Source organism: Mustela nigripes, chromosome 11 (genome assembly GCF_022355385.1).
Source record: "Mustela nigripes isolate SB6536 chromosome 11, MUSNIG.SB6536, whole genome shotgun sequence".
Classification (NCBI taxonomy): domain Eukaryota; kingdom Metazoa; phylum Chordata; class Mammalia; order Carnivora; family Mustelidae; genus Mustela; species Mustela nigripes.
In genome coordinates, this window is record NC_081567.1 from 26947821 (window position 1) to 26963182 (window position 15362).

Below are 15362 nucleotides of genomic sequence, written 5' to 3' on the forward strand. Positions count from 1 at the left end.
CCAGCCTCCTCTTCCCCCTTCCCCCACATGAAAAAGGCAAGGCTCAGAGAGGCAGGGGGACTTGCCCAGAGTCACCCAGCGAATGCGTAGCAGAACTGGGACTTGTAACCTGGTGGTGTCGCAGAGGCTAGCCGACAGCTTGTTGGAGCTCAGAGAATGAAACTGTGTGAGGCTGGCAGGGAAGTTGGGGCTGTGTCCACGCCGGACACACGCAGCTGTGCTGGATGTTGCTGACGCAGAGCACGAGAGTCCTTTGTTCTTATCGAAAGGCTTGAGAGCAGCCCTTGACGAATGAACCCAACTGAGGGTCCATCAGTCTTCCGCAGCACTACCCTGGGTGACCTTTCTCACCCTGAAGCCGATGCCGAGCGTGGGAGGAGGGGTCGGTGGGGGACGGAGGAATCTCCTGGAGGCTCAGCTCTCGGCGAGTCTGTCTCTTGTCTGACTCATGTCTTCATTTCACCTGTGTGACCTTCTGCACTTGGCCTTCCAAGCTGGTGTGGATGACGGAGCGACGGTCCTCAGCTTTCCTGGTCTTCCTAAGAGAACCCCTGTGTTTGCTCTTGAGCGGTGATTCGCACTGGGGACAGTTTCGAGCATCTGGCGATGTCTAGAGGCGTTTTGGCTGCCACAGCGGGTAGGAGGAGGGGCTGCTGGTCTGTAGCAGGTAGAGAACAAGGATGCTGAGAACGTCCTCTAATGCACAAAGACAGCCCCATCCCCCACCAAAGAATGCTCAATGCCCAATGTCCCCAGCGCTGAGGTTGAAAACCCCTGCTTGAAATGAAGGGCTGCAGCCAGGAGCAGGAGACCAGGTTTTGTTTCCATGCAGCACGAGGAGAACCCTCTCACTGGGATCCTGCTCCCTGACCACTCCTCTGATTTTGCCAGCTGCCTTTTTTTTTTTTAAAGATTTTATTTATTTATTTGATAGACAGAGATCATAAGTAGCAGAAACAGGCAGAGAGAGAGGGGGAAATAGGCTCCCTGTTGAGCAGAGAGCCCAATGTGGGGCTTGATCCCAGGACTCTGAGATCATGACTTGAGCCGAAGGCAGAGGCTTAACCCACTGAGCCACCCAGGCACCCTGCCAGCTGCTTTTTATTCCTCCCTGTGTCTCCTCCCCTAATGCCTGACGTGACACTTTGTGCTGAGGAGCCAGGATCCCAAATTCTGTAGACACAAGGCTCTGGCTACATGCTGGGGCATATCCTTTTAACGATGAAGCCGACTTACCCGGAGCCTTCGAAACGGATCGGGGACCTTTCTCAGGCACGCCTGTATTTCCCAGAGCCCTCAAGCGTTCTGCCTGTTTCAAAGAAGGCGAACAGAGCAGAAGAGATCATCTTGGAAATACACTTTTATTCAGGATCCACTGTAGCTGGCTGTGCCACGATGAGCAAGTAACAGCCTCTCTCTGCCCATTTCCTCGTCTGTAAGCCAGAGTTAATGGTGTATCTTGGTGTTTATGAGGGGATTAAATGAGATGATACCAGGTACCTAATAAAGATTTAGCAGCTGTGAGTACTCATAGTATTATCAATTTGTTAGGCTCACTGAATTTTCTCAAGGGCAAATCTGTAGGATTTCATCCGTGTTTGGTGGGAAAAGAGGTCTGTGGCCAAATGTTTTGGGGAGCCCTGGGTCCAAAGGCATAATACCGTTTTTGGGAGTCAGGACCTATTAACCTCTTGGATGTTCTGATCCGTGGTCTCTCTATGGCAGAGGTGGAGGGGGTGGGAGCTTGGGGGGTGGGGAGTAGCACTTTTCAAGTGGCTTTAACCACAGATTTTTTTTTTTTTTTTTTTTTTTGGAAGAGTATCTCAACTTCCCTGAATCCCACCCAACCCCCACCTCTACTATTTCAAGGGATTAGGGTTCCAAGGAACACACTCTGGGAAATGCTATTCCAGGGTGAAGCCAGGCTTCTCTTTGCTTTGACCAAAGCAGATGTCACACTTCATAACGGCCGGAAGCATCAAAGCCCTGAGAAGTGAGCCCGCTTTTCTCTCTCCTTTTTTGGCTAGAGACAGACTCTCTGCACTTGATCTTGTTTGGGTTTCTGAGTCCTGGACGAGACAGGGTTTCTGGTGATGGGGATTCCTATGTCCTTTGGTTTTTCTGTTGTATTATGTTTGCTGTTTTTCTGACTTGTAAGGCGGTTGACCTACCTCGCCATCGGAAAGAGCCCTTTTAGTTGTCACTTGAACTATGCCCTTGGTAGGTGAAGGTGGTCAATTTTATGTTTATTTCCTCACGAAGATGAAGAAAAAAATAAAGGAAACCACAATTTTTCATGGAAGTGTGTACTTTATATCAGAAAAGTACTCATCATTTGGTCACGTAGTGGAATGAATGGTCACAAAATGATCACGTCCCTGTCCCCGGCACACAGATTACGAAGGTCCTGCTCTTCTGGCTAAGATGTCTGATGTCTATCACTGTAGGATATAGCTTTGCCTGGTTTCAGACACAGTACATCCTTTTTGTGTCTCCCTTCTTTATTCAAATGTGTGCATGAGATTTTTTTCTTGCTGCGGTGTGGAGCCAAAGTTCCCTCCATCTCACTGGGGTCCCATTTTGAATGTTGATAATGTGCCAGGAACGGTGTCAGGTCCTTTCAAGGGTCAGATCTTTTACTGCACATTCTCCGTTGAGCTCCAGACAAGCCCATCCGGCTCTTGTGGGAGGCAGAGGGGCACAGGCTCTGGAATCAGATGTGGGCTCAGGACCTGGCTCTGCTGTGTGACCTCAGGCAGATCGCTTCACCTCTCTGAGCCTCTGTTTCCGAATCTGTAAGATGGAGCTGAGTGTAACAGCCAGTCCTAAGGCTGTGCTGTTGTTCCCTGGTAGTCCTGCATGTGAGCCACTCAACCCAGCCCCTGGACGGGGAATGTGAGTGTTAACACTCCCTGTGGGTATACAGAGAACTTGACCCTGGGGATGACATACAGGCCAAACAGGAAATGGTGTGGGATACTGATAACCCCTGCCTTGTCAGGCAGTTACAACTACTTCCGACTATCTCAGAAAGGAAGGGCCTCTAAATAGTTTTTTAAAGTTCATTCACTTAAAGTCCTGTCCATACCCCACGTGTGGCTTGAACTCACGACCCCCGAGATCAAGAGTCACGTGCTTCTCCCACCGAGCCAGCCAGGCGCCCCAGGAAAGTACCCTAAATAGATGAAATCATGGTACCATGGTTGCTCTGAAAAGTTTAGCACATTCCCTAATATAATGGATATTAGGCTGATGTTCAGATTTTCTTGATCGTCTCCTATGTTTTTGGGACAGGTTGTTGGAATTTCGTTTTTTCTCACAACTGCATTCGATTTTGCAAAGCTTCCCGTGAAAGGCGTGGCTTTTCAGAAAGGCGAAATGTGCCCTTATTTCTGATTTGCCCTGGTATATGCCTGTTAGGGGAGGAGGGGCTCTTCCCCCCGCCTCCATGTTTGTCTTTTATTTTCTCTGTTGGACTTTTTTTTTTTTTTTTAAGATTTTATTTATTTATTTGACAGAGAGCGATCACAAGTAGGCAGAGGGGCAGGCAGAGAGAGAGAGAGAGGAGGAAGCAGGCTCCCTGCCGAGCAGAGAGCCCGATGCGGGACTCGATTCCAGGACCCCGAGATCATGACCTGAGCCGAAGGCAGCGGCTTAACCCACTGAGCCACCCAGGCACCCCTCTGTTGGACTTTTTCATTGTGAAAATGTTCCTATGTGTGCACAAGTAGATAGACTGCTAGGCCACCTCCCCCACCCAGGCCTGCCACTCCCCTTTGGTACTGATCAAACCGGGAGGCCCCTCAGTTTTTCTCTGGGTCTCAAACCCCCTTCTAGTTTGAACTCTCCTCTCCTTGGTTAAAGGAATGCAATCATTTGTCTGATGCCTTCCCACCTGTGGACTTTGTTGCAACCTCCCACCGTCCCCCACGTTTAGTGCATTCCCTGTGCCTTGCATTTCCTGGGTGTTAGACCTTCACCTAATGAGGGTGAAGCTTTGGTTCCCCATCCCCCCCCTCCCCTTCTTTCTGAAAGAATATTTCCTTGACGCTGGTGGCACTTTTCATGGTTCCCCATCCGGCGTCTGATCAACTCTTTATTGTGATATTAAGGTTAATGACCACACTTAGGTGACACCCTCCTGATGTACACATGATAAACCTTTCCGGACACTTCTCTAACTCCGTGGGTCTAAATTGCAGATCCCAGACCTACATTCTCAGCATTACCCAGGAAATTCTTAGAAATGCATGTCCTGGGGCTCACCCCAGGCCTGCTGATTCAGGAGCTCTGGGTGGGCCCAGCCATCTGCCATTTCACAGCCCCACCCCCAGGGCAGGGTCGGGGTGCTGGTGCACAGGGATGTGCGTGAGCCACTGGTCTCATGGTTTGAGTAACTACCGATGGTCATTGTCAGGGCCCACTGTTTTATGAGGGCTTCCAAAATTGCTCTGTTCTAGTTTTGTTGTTCCTTCTACATTTGTTCATTGAAATTCTTCCAAGCAGAAGGAGTGTTCTTTCACAACAATTAAAGGTGAGGTTGCGGGAGGGATGCCCCTGGAATAACGTCCCACAAGAAACCCAGAAGAGTTTAAAACTGCAGGAATTGTGATCGTTAAACTCAAGGTCACGTGCAGTTCCTTATTGTGCTTCTTTGAGTGACAAAGTGATTATTCAGAATTAGGGAATAATTTACTCATTTCTCCACCTTCTTAAAAATGCACTCTTAGGGGCGCCTGGATGGCTCAGTGGGTTGAGCCTCTGCCTTTGTCTCAGGTCATGATCTCCAGGTGCGCTCTCTGCTCAGTGGGGAGCCTGCTTCCCCATCTCTCTCTCTGCCTGCCTCTCTGCCTACTTGTGATCTCTGTCTGTCAAATAAATAAATAAAGTCTTTAAAATCAAATGTACTATAGCAGGGGCACCTGGGTGGCTCAGTCATTTTGGTGGCCGACTCTTGATTTCAGCTCAGGTTGGGGTCTTTCGAGCCCTGAATTGGGCTCCAGACTCAGCAGGGAGTTGGAACCTGGTCGAGATTCTCTCCCTCTCCTGCCCTTCCCCCTGCTTGTGTACTCTCTCTCTCTCTCTCTGTCTCTCAAATAAATGTATATTTTTAAAAAAATGAGCTACTAGATCAGGACTGCTGATATTTTCACCCCTGAAAGAGACAAGCGGCTGAATTTTGCCTTGCAAAGTCTGCATGTCTGGAGTTGTCTGCCCGTTCACGGGACGGGGGGCTGCTCCATCTCGCTGGGATGTGGGTTCCAAGCGCGGGCGTTACATTGGTGAATTCAAAGGAGTCATAAATTCTTCTCTGCCAAAGTAGGGGGAGCAACCACACTGTATGTCCCGGTGGCCGTCCATCCTAGCTCAGCCTGCGCCTCAGTTCCTGGGGGGCACAGCAGCAGTGGGTGGGGGAGGAGTCCTGGGGCGGGTGGGAGGAGCCAGCTGGCCAATCCAGAGCCGGGTGTGTCAGTATCTCGGTCCCAGACACACGGAGACATAGGATGAAGACTGTTTCAGAGAGGCTCCTCATGCTGAGAGGACGTTTAATGACTTGAAATTTTACATGAAGACTTTTCTCTGCCAATTATTTAGTGACCTTGAGGAACGATTTGTTATCGGGAAGGCAGAATCAATGTTTTGCTTCTCCTCCGCTCAAGGTTACCAGTTTTCAAAATAAGGTCCGGGTTGCCCAGCATCCTACTTGGATGACCTTTGAAATTTATGTTAATTACCGTGCCTCAAGGGTTTCCGCTGAGCAGGGAGCCTGATGCAGGGCTCCGTCCCGGGACCCTGAGATCATGACCTCAGCTGAAGACAGATGCTTAACCAACTGAGCCACCCGGGTGCCCCTTATAGTTATTTTTCTTACCAATGTTCAAACTCACCTGTGTGGGACCAGACAGAACCATAGTTGAGTATTTTAGCATATAGCGTCCCCCCCCTTTTTTTTTTTTTTAAGTCCTCCCTAGGGGCACCTGGGTGGCTCAGTGAGTTAAAGCCTCTGCCTTTGGCTCAGGTCATGATCCCAGGGTCCTGCGATCGAGCCCCGAATGGGGCTCTATGCTCAGCAGAGAGCCTGCTTCCCCTCCTCTCTCTCTGCCTGCCTCTCTGCCTATTTGTGATCTCTCTCTGTCAAATAAATAAATAAAAACAATCTTTAAAAAAAAAAAAAAAGTCCTCTCTACACCTAGCCTGGGGCTCGAACTCACAACCCCCAAAGTCAAGAGGTCACATGCTCCCCTGACTGAGCCAGCCAGGCGTCCCAGTGTTCTAGACCTTTAAAAATGTCTATACAGGAGCGCCTGGGTGGCTCGGTGGGTTGAAGCCTCTGCCTTCGGCTCAGGTCATGATCCCAGGGTCCTGGGATCGAGCCCCACATCAGGCTCTCTGCTAAGCAGGGAGTCTGCTTCCCTTCCTCTCTCTGCCCACCTCCGATCTCTGTCTGTCAAATAAATAAATAAAATCTTTAAAAAAAATAAATGTCTATACATACACATAAAATTACAGGAAAGATGCTGTTATAAATATTCCCATCCACTTTATTGAGATATATTCTACATACAGTAAAGCTCACTGATTTTTTTTTTTTCCTTTTTTAAATTCACTGGCTTTTACGTGTATAAGCCACTTCTGACAAATGTGTACAGTCGTGTAACCACCATAATCAGAATATGGAACGCTTCGTCACCCCGAAGTCTTCTTTGTGCCTCTCAGTGGTTAGTTGCCCGGGCTAGTCCCAGCAGCTCTCTACTGATCTGCTTTTTTGTCATGATGGTTTTGCCTTTTCTAGACTTACATATCAGTGAAGCAGTGGAGTCTTTTTAGTCTGGCTTCTTTGATTTAGCATAATGCCTTTGAGATTTGTTCCTTTTTTCCCCCCGAGTATTCTATTTATACATAAGTATGATGTATTTCTAAGTTATAAGTATCTTCGCGTGATCCACGGTCACCTACAGTATGATTCTATTCATATGAATCCTATGATTCTAGAGAAGGGGAGCCTGTAGAGACAGAGTAGATGAGTGGCTGCAGGGATTGGGCTTGGAATGAGGGCAGACCAGCATAAGGGAACCCTTTTGGGAGAGATGGGAACATTCCAAATTTTATTGTAGCGATAGATGCACAACTTGGTAAATTTGCTAAAAGTAGCTGAAATGTACATTTACAAATGAGGGAATTTTATGACATGTAAGTAGGTTAAAAGGAAAGGGAGAAATTTTGGCATAAAGGAAAGTCCACACGGTGGATTTTGGGGGGAATTCCCCCATTCTAATGGATGGATGTCCCAGTTAAGGCATCACTGAAGACCCCTGAGATGGATGGCAGGTTTACTGTTCCACATAACAGTGTCCCCCACATTGTGGTGCATCTGTGAGACCTTGTCTATTCCCTTGGGCTAAATTCCTAGAAATGCAATTGCAGGGGGTGCCTGGGTGGCTCAGTCAGTGAAGCATCTGACTCTCGCTTAGGTCATGATCTTGGGGTCCTGGGATCAAGCCCCGCATCAGGCTCCTGGCTCAGTGGGAAGCCCCTTCTCCCTCTCCCTCTGCCCCTCCCCCTATTTGTGCTCACACACTCTCTCTCTTTCAAATAAATAAAATCTTTAAAAAAAAAAGCAATTTGCATAGATTTTTAAGGTTTTCCATCTGTAAGGGTGACATGTGCAGCGACCGACCCCATACAACTTTTGACAACACTGGATACGACCAATGGTTTTCATCTCAGCTAAGCTCATTGGGGAAGATCAACATCTCATTGCTTTAACTCATTTGCTAGTGAGGTTGCGCGTCTTTCTCATGTGTATGGGCTACTTGAAGGTCTTTGTAGAAAAAAAATAATTAATAATTATAAATTTAACAAAAATTATAAAACTACAAATATGATACAAATAGATCATTGAAAGTCTATCCCTGTTCATAGTAGCATTACTCACAATAGCTAAAACATAGATACAGCTCAGGTGTCTATCAACAAGTGAAGGGATAAGCATGGAGATGTGGCATATACATATAATGGAGTATTACTCAGCCTTGAAGAGGAAGGAGAGTCTGATACAAGGGACAGCATGGGTGAATCTTGAGGACATGGTGCTAAGTGAGGAAGCTAGTCACAAAAAAATATAGTGTAGTGTCACTTCTATGGCTACTTAAAGTAGCCAGGTTCATAGAGAAAGTAGACGGTGGGTGCCAGGGGTTGGCGGAAGGGGAGTGGGGAGTTAATGGGGGCTAAGTGTCAGTTCTGTAGGACCCGAAACTTCTCAAGTTGGATGATGGTGACAGTTGCATAACATAAAAATGTACCTAATGCCACTGAACTATATACCTAAAAATGGTTGATAGCGAATTTTATGTTAAGTATATTTTATTGCAATAAAAAATTTGGGGGGAAAATGGTAGAAAATAAAAATCACTAGGGGCATCTTGGTGGCTCATTCGGTTAAACATCCAACTCTTAGTTTCTGCTGAGGTCATAATCTCAGGGTCATGAGATCAAGCTTTGTGTCAGGCTCTGTGCTCAGCAGAGAGTCCATTTGGAATCCTCTACCTGTCTACACCTCCTGCCCCTGCTCTGCTCTTTCCAAAACAAAACAAAACAAAACAAAACAAAACAAAAACCTCTCTTAAGTATATTCACAAGTGGGTATTTCTCTAATTTTTTGCCTTTTTCCCTAAATACTTTATTTTAAATATTTAGAAATATCTATAAATATGATAATAAAATAAATACATATAAATAATAAAACAACAATAAGACATATATTTAAAAATCTAAATTATTTTATTTTATTTTTTTTAAGATTTTATTTATTTATTTGACAGAGAGAAATCACAAGTAGTCAGAGAGGCAGGCAGAGAGAGAGAGGGAAGCAGGCTCCCTGATGAGCAGAGAGCCCGATGCGGGACTCGATCCCAGGACCCTGAGATCATGACCTGAGCTGAAGGCAGCGGCTTAACCCACTGAGCCACCCAGGCGCCCTAAAAATCTAAATTATTTTAAACATTTTAAAATAAAAATGGGGTATTACACCTACCGTTTACATTCTCCTCTCTATTTTTTTTTTAAAAGGTCTATTGAGGGGCGCCTGGGTGGCTCAGTGGGTTAAAGCCTCTGCCTTCGGCTCAGGTCATGATCTCAGGATCCTGGGATGGAGCCCCACATCAGGCTCTCCGCTCAGCAGGGAACCTGCTTCCTCCTCTCTCTCTGCCTGCCTCTCTGCCTACTTGTGATCTCTGTCTGTCAAAGAAATAAATAAAATATTTTTTAAAAAAAAGGTCTATTGAGTTATAAGTCACATGCTGTAAAATTCACTGCTTTAAATCGTACAGTTCAGTGGTTTGTCACATATTTACAAAGCTGTATAGTCACAGCTACAGTAAATTCTAGAAATTTCCATCACCCCCAAAAAGAAGCCCTATACTTTCTCAGCTGTCACTCCTCAGCCCCTGGCAATCACTAATCTACTTTAGTATCTATGGATCTGCCTCTTCTGGACATTTTAGGGAGAGGGGATCCTAGAGCATGTGGCCTTTTGTGACTGGATTCTTTCACCGGGTACAATTTTATCGAGATTCATCCACGTTGTAGCACGTATCAGTACCCTGTTTCTTTTCCAGGTTGAATAATATTCCTTGGCATGGCTAGACCCCATTTTATGTGTTCATTCTATCTATTCATGGACGCTTTGGTCACTTGCACATTTTAGTCATTGTGAGAAACACTTCTGTGAACATTTTCTACAAGTTTTTGTGGCGACGTATAGTTTCATTTCTCTTGAGTTTGGGCCTACATGTGGAATTGTTGGAACATGAGAACTCTACGCTCCTCTTTTATTTGTACAGTAAACAGTGAGACGTGGACACCTTCTTGTGTCAGAGCATGTAGATCTTATTCTTGCTTCATAACCCCTGGATAGCATTTTGTTGTATGAAAATACCATGGTGTGCATCTCGGGCGCCATAATGGTGGACAATAGGCCATGATGCAGATCCTTTTCTGAGGGGCTTGGCATTGTTTCCATTCTTTGACTTTGTAAACCATACTGTAGGGAACATCTTCATTCTTTGTGGAATGTTCCTGCAGACTGCGTTCCTAGACTTGGGAGGAGAAGGATTTGTCTGTCTCTAGGGCTCAGTTTTGGCCAGATTCTGATGCTGTCCCTTTTTTCCATAGGGGACCAACCAGGCACCATGGCACAGAAGGGCCAGCTCAGTGATGATGAGAAGTTTCTCTTTGTGGACAAAAACTTCGTCAACAGCCCAGTGGCCCAGGCTGACTGGGCTGCCAAGAAGCTGGTTTGGGTCCCTTCGGAGAAGCAAGGCTTTGAGGCAGCCAGCATCAAGGAGGAGAAAGGGGATGAGGTGATTGTTGAGCTGGTGGAGAATGGCAAGAAGGTCACGGTTGGCAAAGATGACATCCAGAAGATGAACCCACCCAAATTCTCCAAAGTGGAGGACATGGCAGAGCTGACATGCCTCAACGAAGCTTCTGTGCTCCACAACTTGAGGGAGAGATACTTCTCAGGACTTATCTACGTGAGTAGCTGGGGGGGGGGGGACATCCAGTCACTTCTTCCAGGCCTCCTTCACCCCTGAGGGAAGGAAGAGCTTTTGAGATGTGCTCGGGATACAGATTGGGAGGATCAAAGTCTCAGCTGAGGAGGGCCCACGTGGTGAGGTAGAATCATTGACTCAAGTTCACACCCCAGTCCTGCGCCACCTTGTACTGTGACCTTGAACAAATCCTTTCACCTCCTGAAGCCTCAGTGTTCCTATCTGTGAAATGGGCATAACCACCTTCCTCCCCATAAGGGAGGTGCCAAGATGCTGTGTGATCGCCTGTGCCGAGCGCCAAGGTGCCTGGCAGATGCTCACCAGACTCACTGAAGTGGTTTCTGCCTTTCCTCCATCTTGGAAATGAGGAGGAGCTCTTTGGGAAGGCTGGACCACCTGGGCATCCAGGTGGGGAGGAGACATGAGGGTCTGGCTAGGTTTTTGTGGAGGTCTTCCCTGTCACAAATGGGAATTCCTCACCTGGAGCCAGGACCCCTCTGGGTCTCCCGCATAGACCAGAGCAGACCAGAGCTGCTACCATCCATTCTGGTAGCCACCGGCCCCATGTCGCTAATTAGGAATCAAAATTCATTTCTTCAGTTGGACTGGCCAGTGTCCAGTGGTCACCAGCACGTGAGGCTGGTGGCTGCCATATTGGGCAGCACAGGCTAGAACACTGGCATCACTGAAGGAGGTTCTGAGGGGAGGATGGTGTGACTCGGGGTATGTGGGTTCCAACTCCAGAGGAAGAAGGACCTAGGTTGCCCCCCTGGTATCAAGCTGCTGGGCTGGGGTGGGGGTCCTCCAGTTTAGCCTTTGTCTGCCTCTCAGAAAGGGCACGCTCATCCCTGGGGTGAGTTGCCTAACTTCCCTGAAATTTCATTATCTTTTCTGTGAGATGAGCACGAGCTGAGCACCAGCCTTGCAGCGTGGGTTACTCTCAAAACAAAGCCCTTGGGACTCCTCCAGGCACGTGGTCCGCTCTCCGAGTGAGTGCCAGGTGTTACTGCTGGTTATGTCCGTGTTACAGCCTTTTTTTCTTGGATCTTTTGCAAATCTGTGAAACAGTCCCTCCCTCCCCCTTCCATGTTGGCGCGTGAAAACGACCGAAAAAAAAAATGACAAAAGAACCCTTGTCATCTATAAAAATGCACTGCAGATTTTTTTTCCTAATTAGGAAAATAAGTCACGTTTATTACAGAAGATTTGGCAAGTTCAGAAAAGCCCAGCAAACACACACAAAAAATCAGTCCTCCCCCAGAGGTCATAACCGATAAAACGGTCCTTTCTTGAGCTTTCTTTGCGAGAATGGTATGTGTTTACGTATTTACAAGCCTGCGCACATACGTTAGCCTGCTCGCTCTTTTTTTCCGTCTATGAGTCTGTGCTGATCGTGCCCACACTTCCATTATAACCCCAAAGATATCCTCTTAGGGGCTGTGCGAGCTATGCCGTGGATGTGTCGTAACTGATGATCCCTTCTTCATATGGAAATGTCAGACGGGTTGACAGTAGCTTTTTTAAAAATTAAGATTTTATTTATTTATTTGTCAGAGAGAGCGAGCAAGCACAAGCAGGGGGAGCAGCAGGTAGAGAGAGAAATAGGCTCCCCGCTAAGCAAGGAGCCCGATGTGGGACTCGATCCCTACGGCCTGAGCCGAAGGCAGACGCTTAACCGACTGAGCCACCCAGGCGTCCCAACAGTAGCTTTTTTTTTTTTTTTTTTAAGATCCAAGAGGGATTAGAGGAGCAACCTGGAATTATCCAATATATCCTCTAACCCCTGTTGTGTGCCTTGATGGGTCTTATCTCATTTAATCAACACAATGCCTCCAGAATAAGGATACTTGTCCCATTTTACAGGTGAGCAAACTGATCTCAGAGAGCTGAAGCGTCTCCTTAACTTCCCTAACTACGAAGGGAAAGTCCCCTTGGTCTGAGCCACTCCTTGTATGGAAATACCATCGACTTGGAGCTGTCCGTACAGCCTGGGCATTTCTAAGGAGGCCAGTCTGCAGGGGCTGGAGAAGGGGCAGGATGGATCTCTTCCAGGCCTTCCCCATCTCAGATGTGTTCTCTCCCTTGAGGAGGTCAAGGGCAGGCCTGTGTATAAATCTTACCTGCTGTCCTCTGACATCGCATTGGAGCCCAAAATAGAAATCAGGAAAAAAAAAAAAAAAAAGAAAGGTTTATGAAGGCGCTGAGACCCAGAATATCTAATCTGACAGCAGATTAAAAAAATGAATCAAAGCTTCAAATTCCTGCTATGCTTCTCCGGACAGTTTAGATGAAAAGCCTTTCAGCCTGACTGCACGCGTACTCCTATCTCACTCCCTACTGGTCAGTTTATTCCCTTAAATAGAATCCGCTGTCCATGACGGAGGAGACGAGGAAGTCGGGGAGGGGAAGCCTAGTGCATGACAGCAGGTGATGCTGACTTGGCTTTTGCTGATGGAGAGAGCTTCCCCCTCCATTCTGCAAAGTTCACCTCCAATGAAGACCCTTGTCCTCTGGGTTCTAGAAGAGTCTATGGAAGCCATTGGGTCCTGTGTCCTTATCCTCGAGAAGCAGGTTGTTGCCTTATCTGTTCATGGCACACATCACGCACGGCGCATGCGTGTGACTTGTCCACACTCACCTGCCCTTCTGGGCGCTGGGTTCCCTCGGCTAGGAGCTCAGCACACCACTCAGCAGTTGGCTCTGTCCTTACTGTTTGGCTGAGGGATGGGACAGGGGGTTCAGAGAGAGGAAGCTCAGCCAAGTGTGAGCCTTGCTGGTAGTGGGTACTATCCTAAGTCCTTCCCGTCCTGTGGTGAGAGCAAGGCTGACCTCCCATCCTGCACGTGACATGTCCGAGGCAGAGAGCTGACGTGACTTGCTTGGGAAGGGACCTGTTGGGGGGTCAAACTCTGGCCTGTCCAGTAGAACTCTCTAGGCTCTCCTGCTGGGGGGATGCCGAGCGTGACAAGGCCCAGCCCTGGCCCTGAGGCTGCTTCCTGATGAAGGGGAGGAAGAGAAGACACACTCGAGCCAGATGCAAATAAGGGACCTAGATTCTAAGACGAAGGATGGATAAAGAAAACATGGTATGTCCGTACCATCGACCAACATTCAGCCTTAAGACGGAAAATCTTGCCATTTGTGGCCACAGGGATGAAGCCAGGGGACACAACACTGTGAAATAAGGCCGTCCACAGGAGGGCGAACAATTGGGGTTCTGCTCGCATGAGGCATTGAAAAGCGTCTTGCTCAGAGTCAGAGCCTGGAATGCTGGCTGATGGGGAGTGAGGTCAGGGGGTTGGGGAGAGGGAAATGGGAAGGTGTTGTCCAACAGGTACAGGGTTTCAGTCATGGAGATGAGTGCGTTCTAGAGAATTGTGGCTACAGTAACAATCCTGTATGGTACGCTCAAAAATTGGTTAAGAGGGTTGGGGCACCTGGGTGGCTCAGTGGGTTAAGCCTCTGCCTTCAGCTCCGGTCATGATCTCGGGGTCATGGGGTGGGGTCCTGGGATCGAGCCCCGTATCGGGCTCTCTGCTCGGTGGGGAGCCAGCTTCCTCCTCTCTCTCTGCCTGCCTCTCTGCCTACTTGTGATCTCTGTCTCTGAAATAAATAAATAAAATCTTTATTTAAAAAAAAATTGGTTAAGAGGGTGGACCACAATTGTGTTAAGTGTTCTTATCTCAAAAAGTTTTTTTTTCCCCCTAAAGCACATCCTATACTCAGTTCCCATAATTGGGCGCTAAGACATTTGTCAGCCTCCAAGGATTTTAAGGTCAAGTCTAGGTATAGGTACATGTTCTTTCTGGGCAGGGGTCTTGCTTTCATTAGACTCTCGGAGAAGCCTCGTTACCTCCACACCAATGACTACAGCCGCTGTGACCATGTTACGAGTTCATACCGAGATGCTAGAGCTACTACTGTTCTTTTCTTTATGTGAGAGAGAGACCCTGTTTTGAATCAGATTTTTGCAGATAAACTGGGGCTTAGAAAACTTGCATAACTTGATGAGAAACAGCCGGGTCTTGAACCCAGGAAGGCGGGTCCTGGAACCACTGCTTCGAACTGCTGCTCTTTTAATCCTTCCAAAGATCCTATGAAACAAGAGATTATTATCCATTTCAGAGACCAGAGGGCACTGAGGCTCAGCTGTGCTCAGTCCTCTTGCTGGAAGTGGGCAGAGCTGGCGTCCAGGGAAGGTTTATCTATTCTGCAGCTGGAGTGATTGGCTCCCTGTGGATGGTGAAGGTTCCCAGGAGAGCTGGAACCTTGAGCTTGAACGATGGGTGTGGGCCACGGCAGGTGGGGATGCTGCCATGGGTGCTATTAGCTTGGAGCTGGACAACCTTCATGTGCAGAGAAGGAAGAAGTTCAACTTTCTAATTATGATTTCTTGAGCACCTACTAGGTTGTAAGCTGTTAGCCCAGAGTGAGTGATTTTTTAAAAAATTGAATTAGTTTGATATATCTCCTCTCCCTACACACTCTCCTCCCCCTTCCAAAAGAATAGAAAAGAAAATCTCAGTTTCTGCCATTGCCTGAAAAAGGAGAGGAGCTGGTGGCCCGGGGCTCAGGTTGTTAGGTCACCATCCTGTTAGATGGGGTGTGGGCCCTGTCTTTTCCGTAGGCCTCACTGCTCCCTATTGTCTCCCAAACCCTGGGGCTAAGTGTTCTTGGTTATTGATTGCTACACCTGCTTTTTATTCCTAACTGGCTCACTTCACTCATCTCTAACCTGCGCGTGCCCTGTCAACATTGGGACTTTCTAGGTCTGTGCCAAGGCCCTGGGATTGGGAACATGATCCAGAA

At 47.7% G+C, this 15362-nt stretch overlaps 1 protein-coding gene across 5 annotated transcripts in view; it reads left to right on the forward strand.

Moving 5' to 3' along the window:
• The window catches only part of MYH11 (myosin heavy chain 11), a 110465-nt gene that overhangs the window by 6406 nt on the left and 88697 nt on the right, over window positions 1–15362 (forward strand). For all 5 annotated transcript variants that reach the window (XM_059415254.1, XM_059415256.1, XM_059415257.1 and 2 more), the window contains exon 2: window positions 10174–10535. In XM_059415254.1, the coding sequence (XP_059271237.1) occupies window positions 10191–10535 (345 nt within the window). In that variant the 5' untranslated portion in view covers window positions 10174–10190. The remainder of the gene's footprint in view (window positions 1–10173; window positions 10536–15362) is intronic.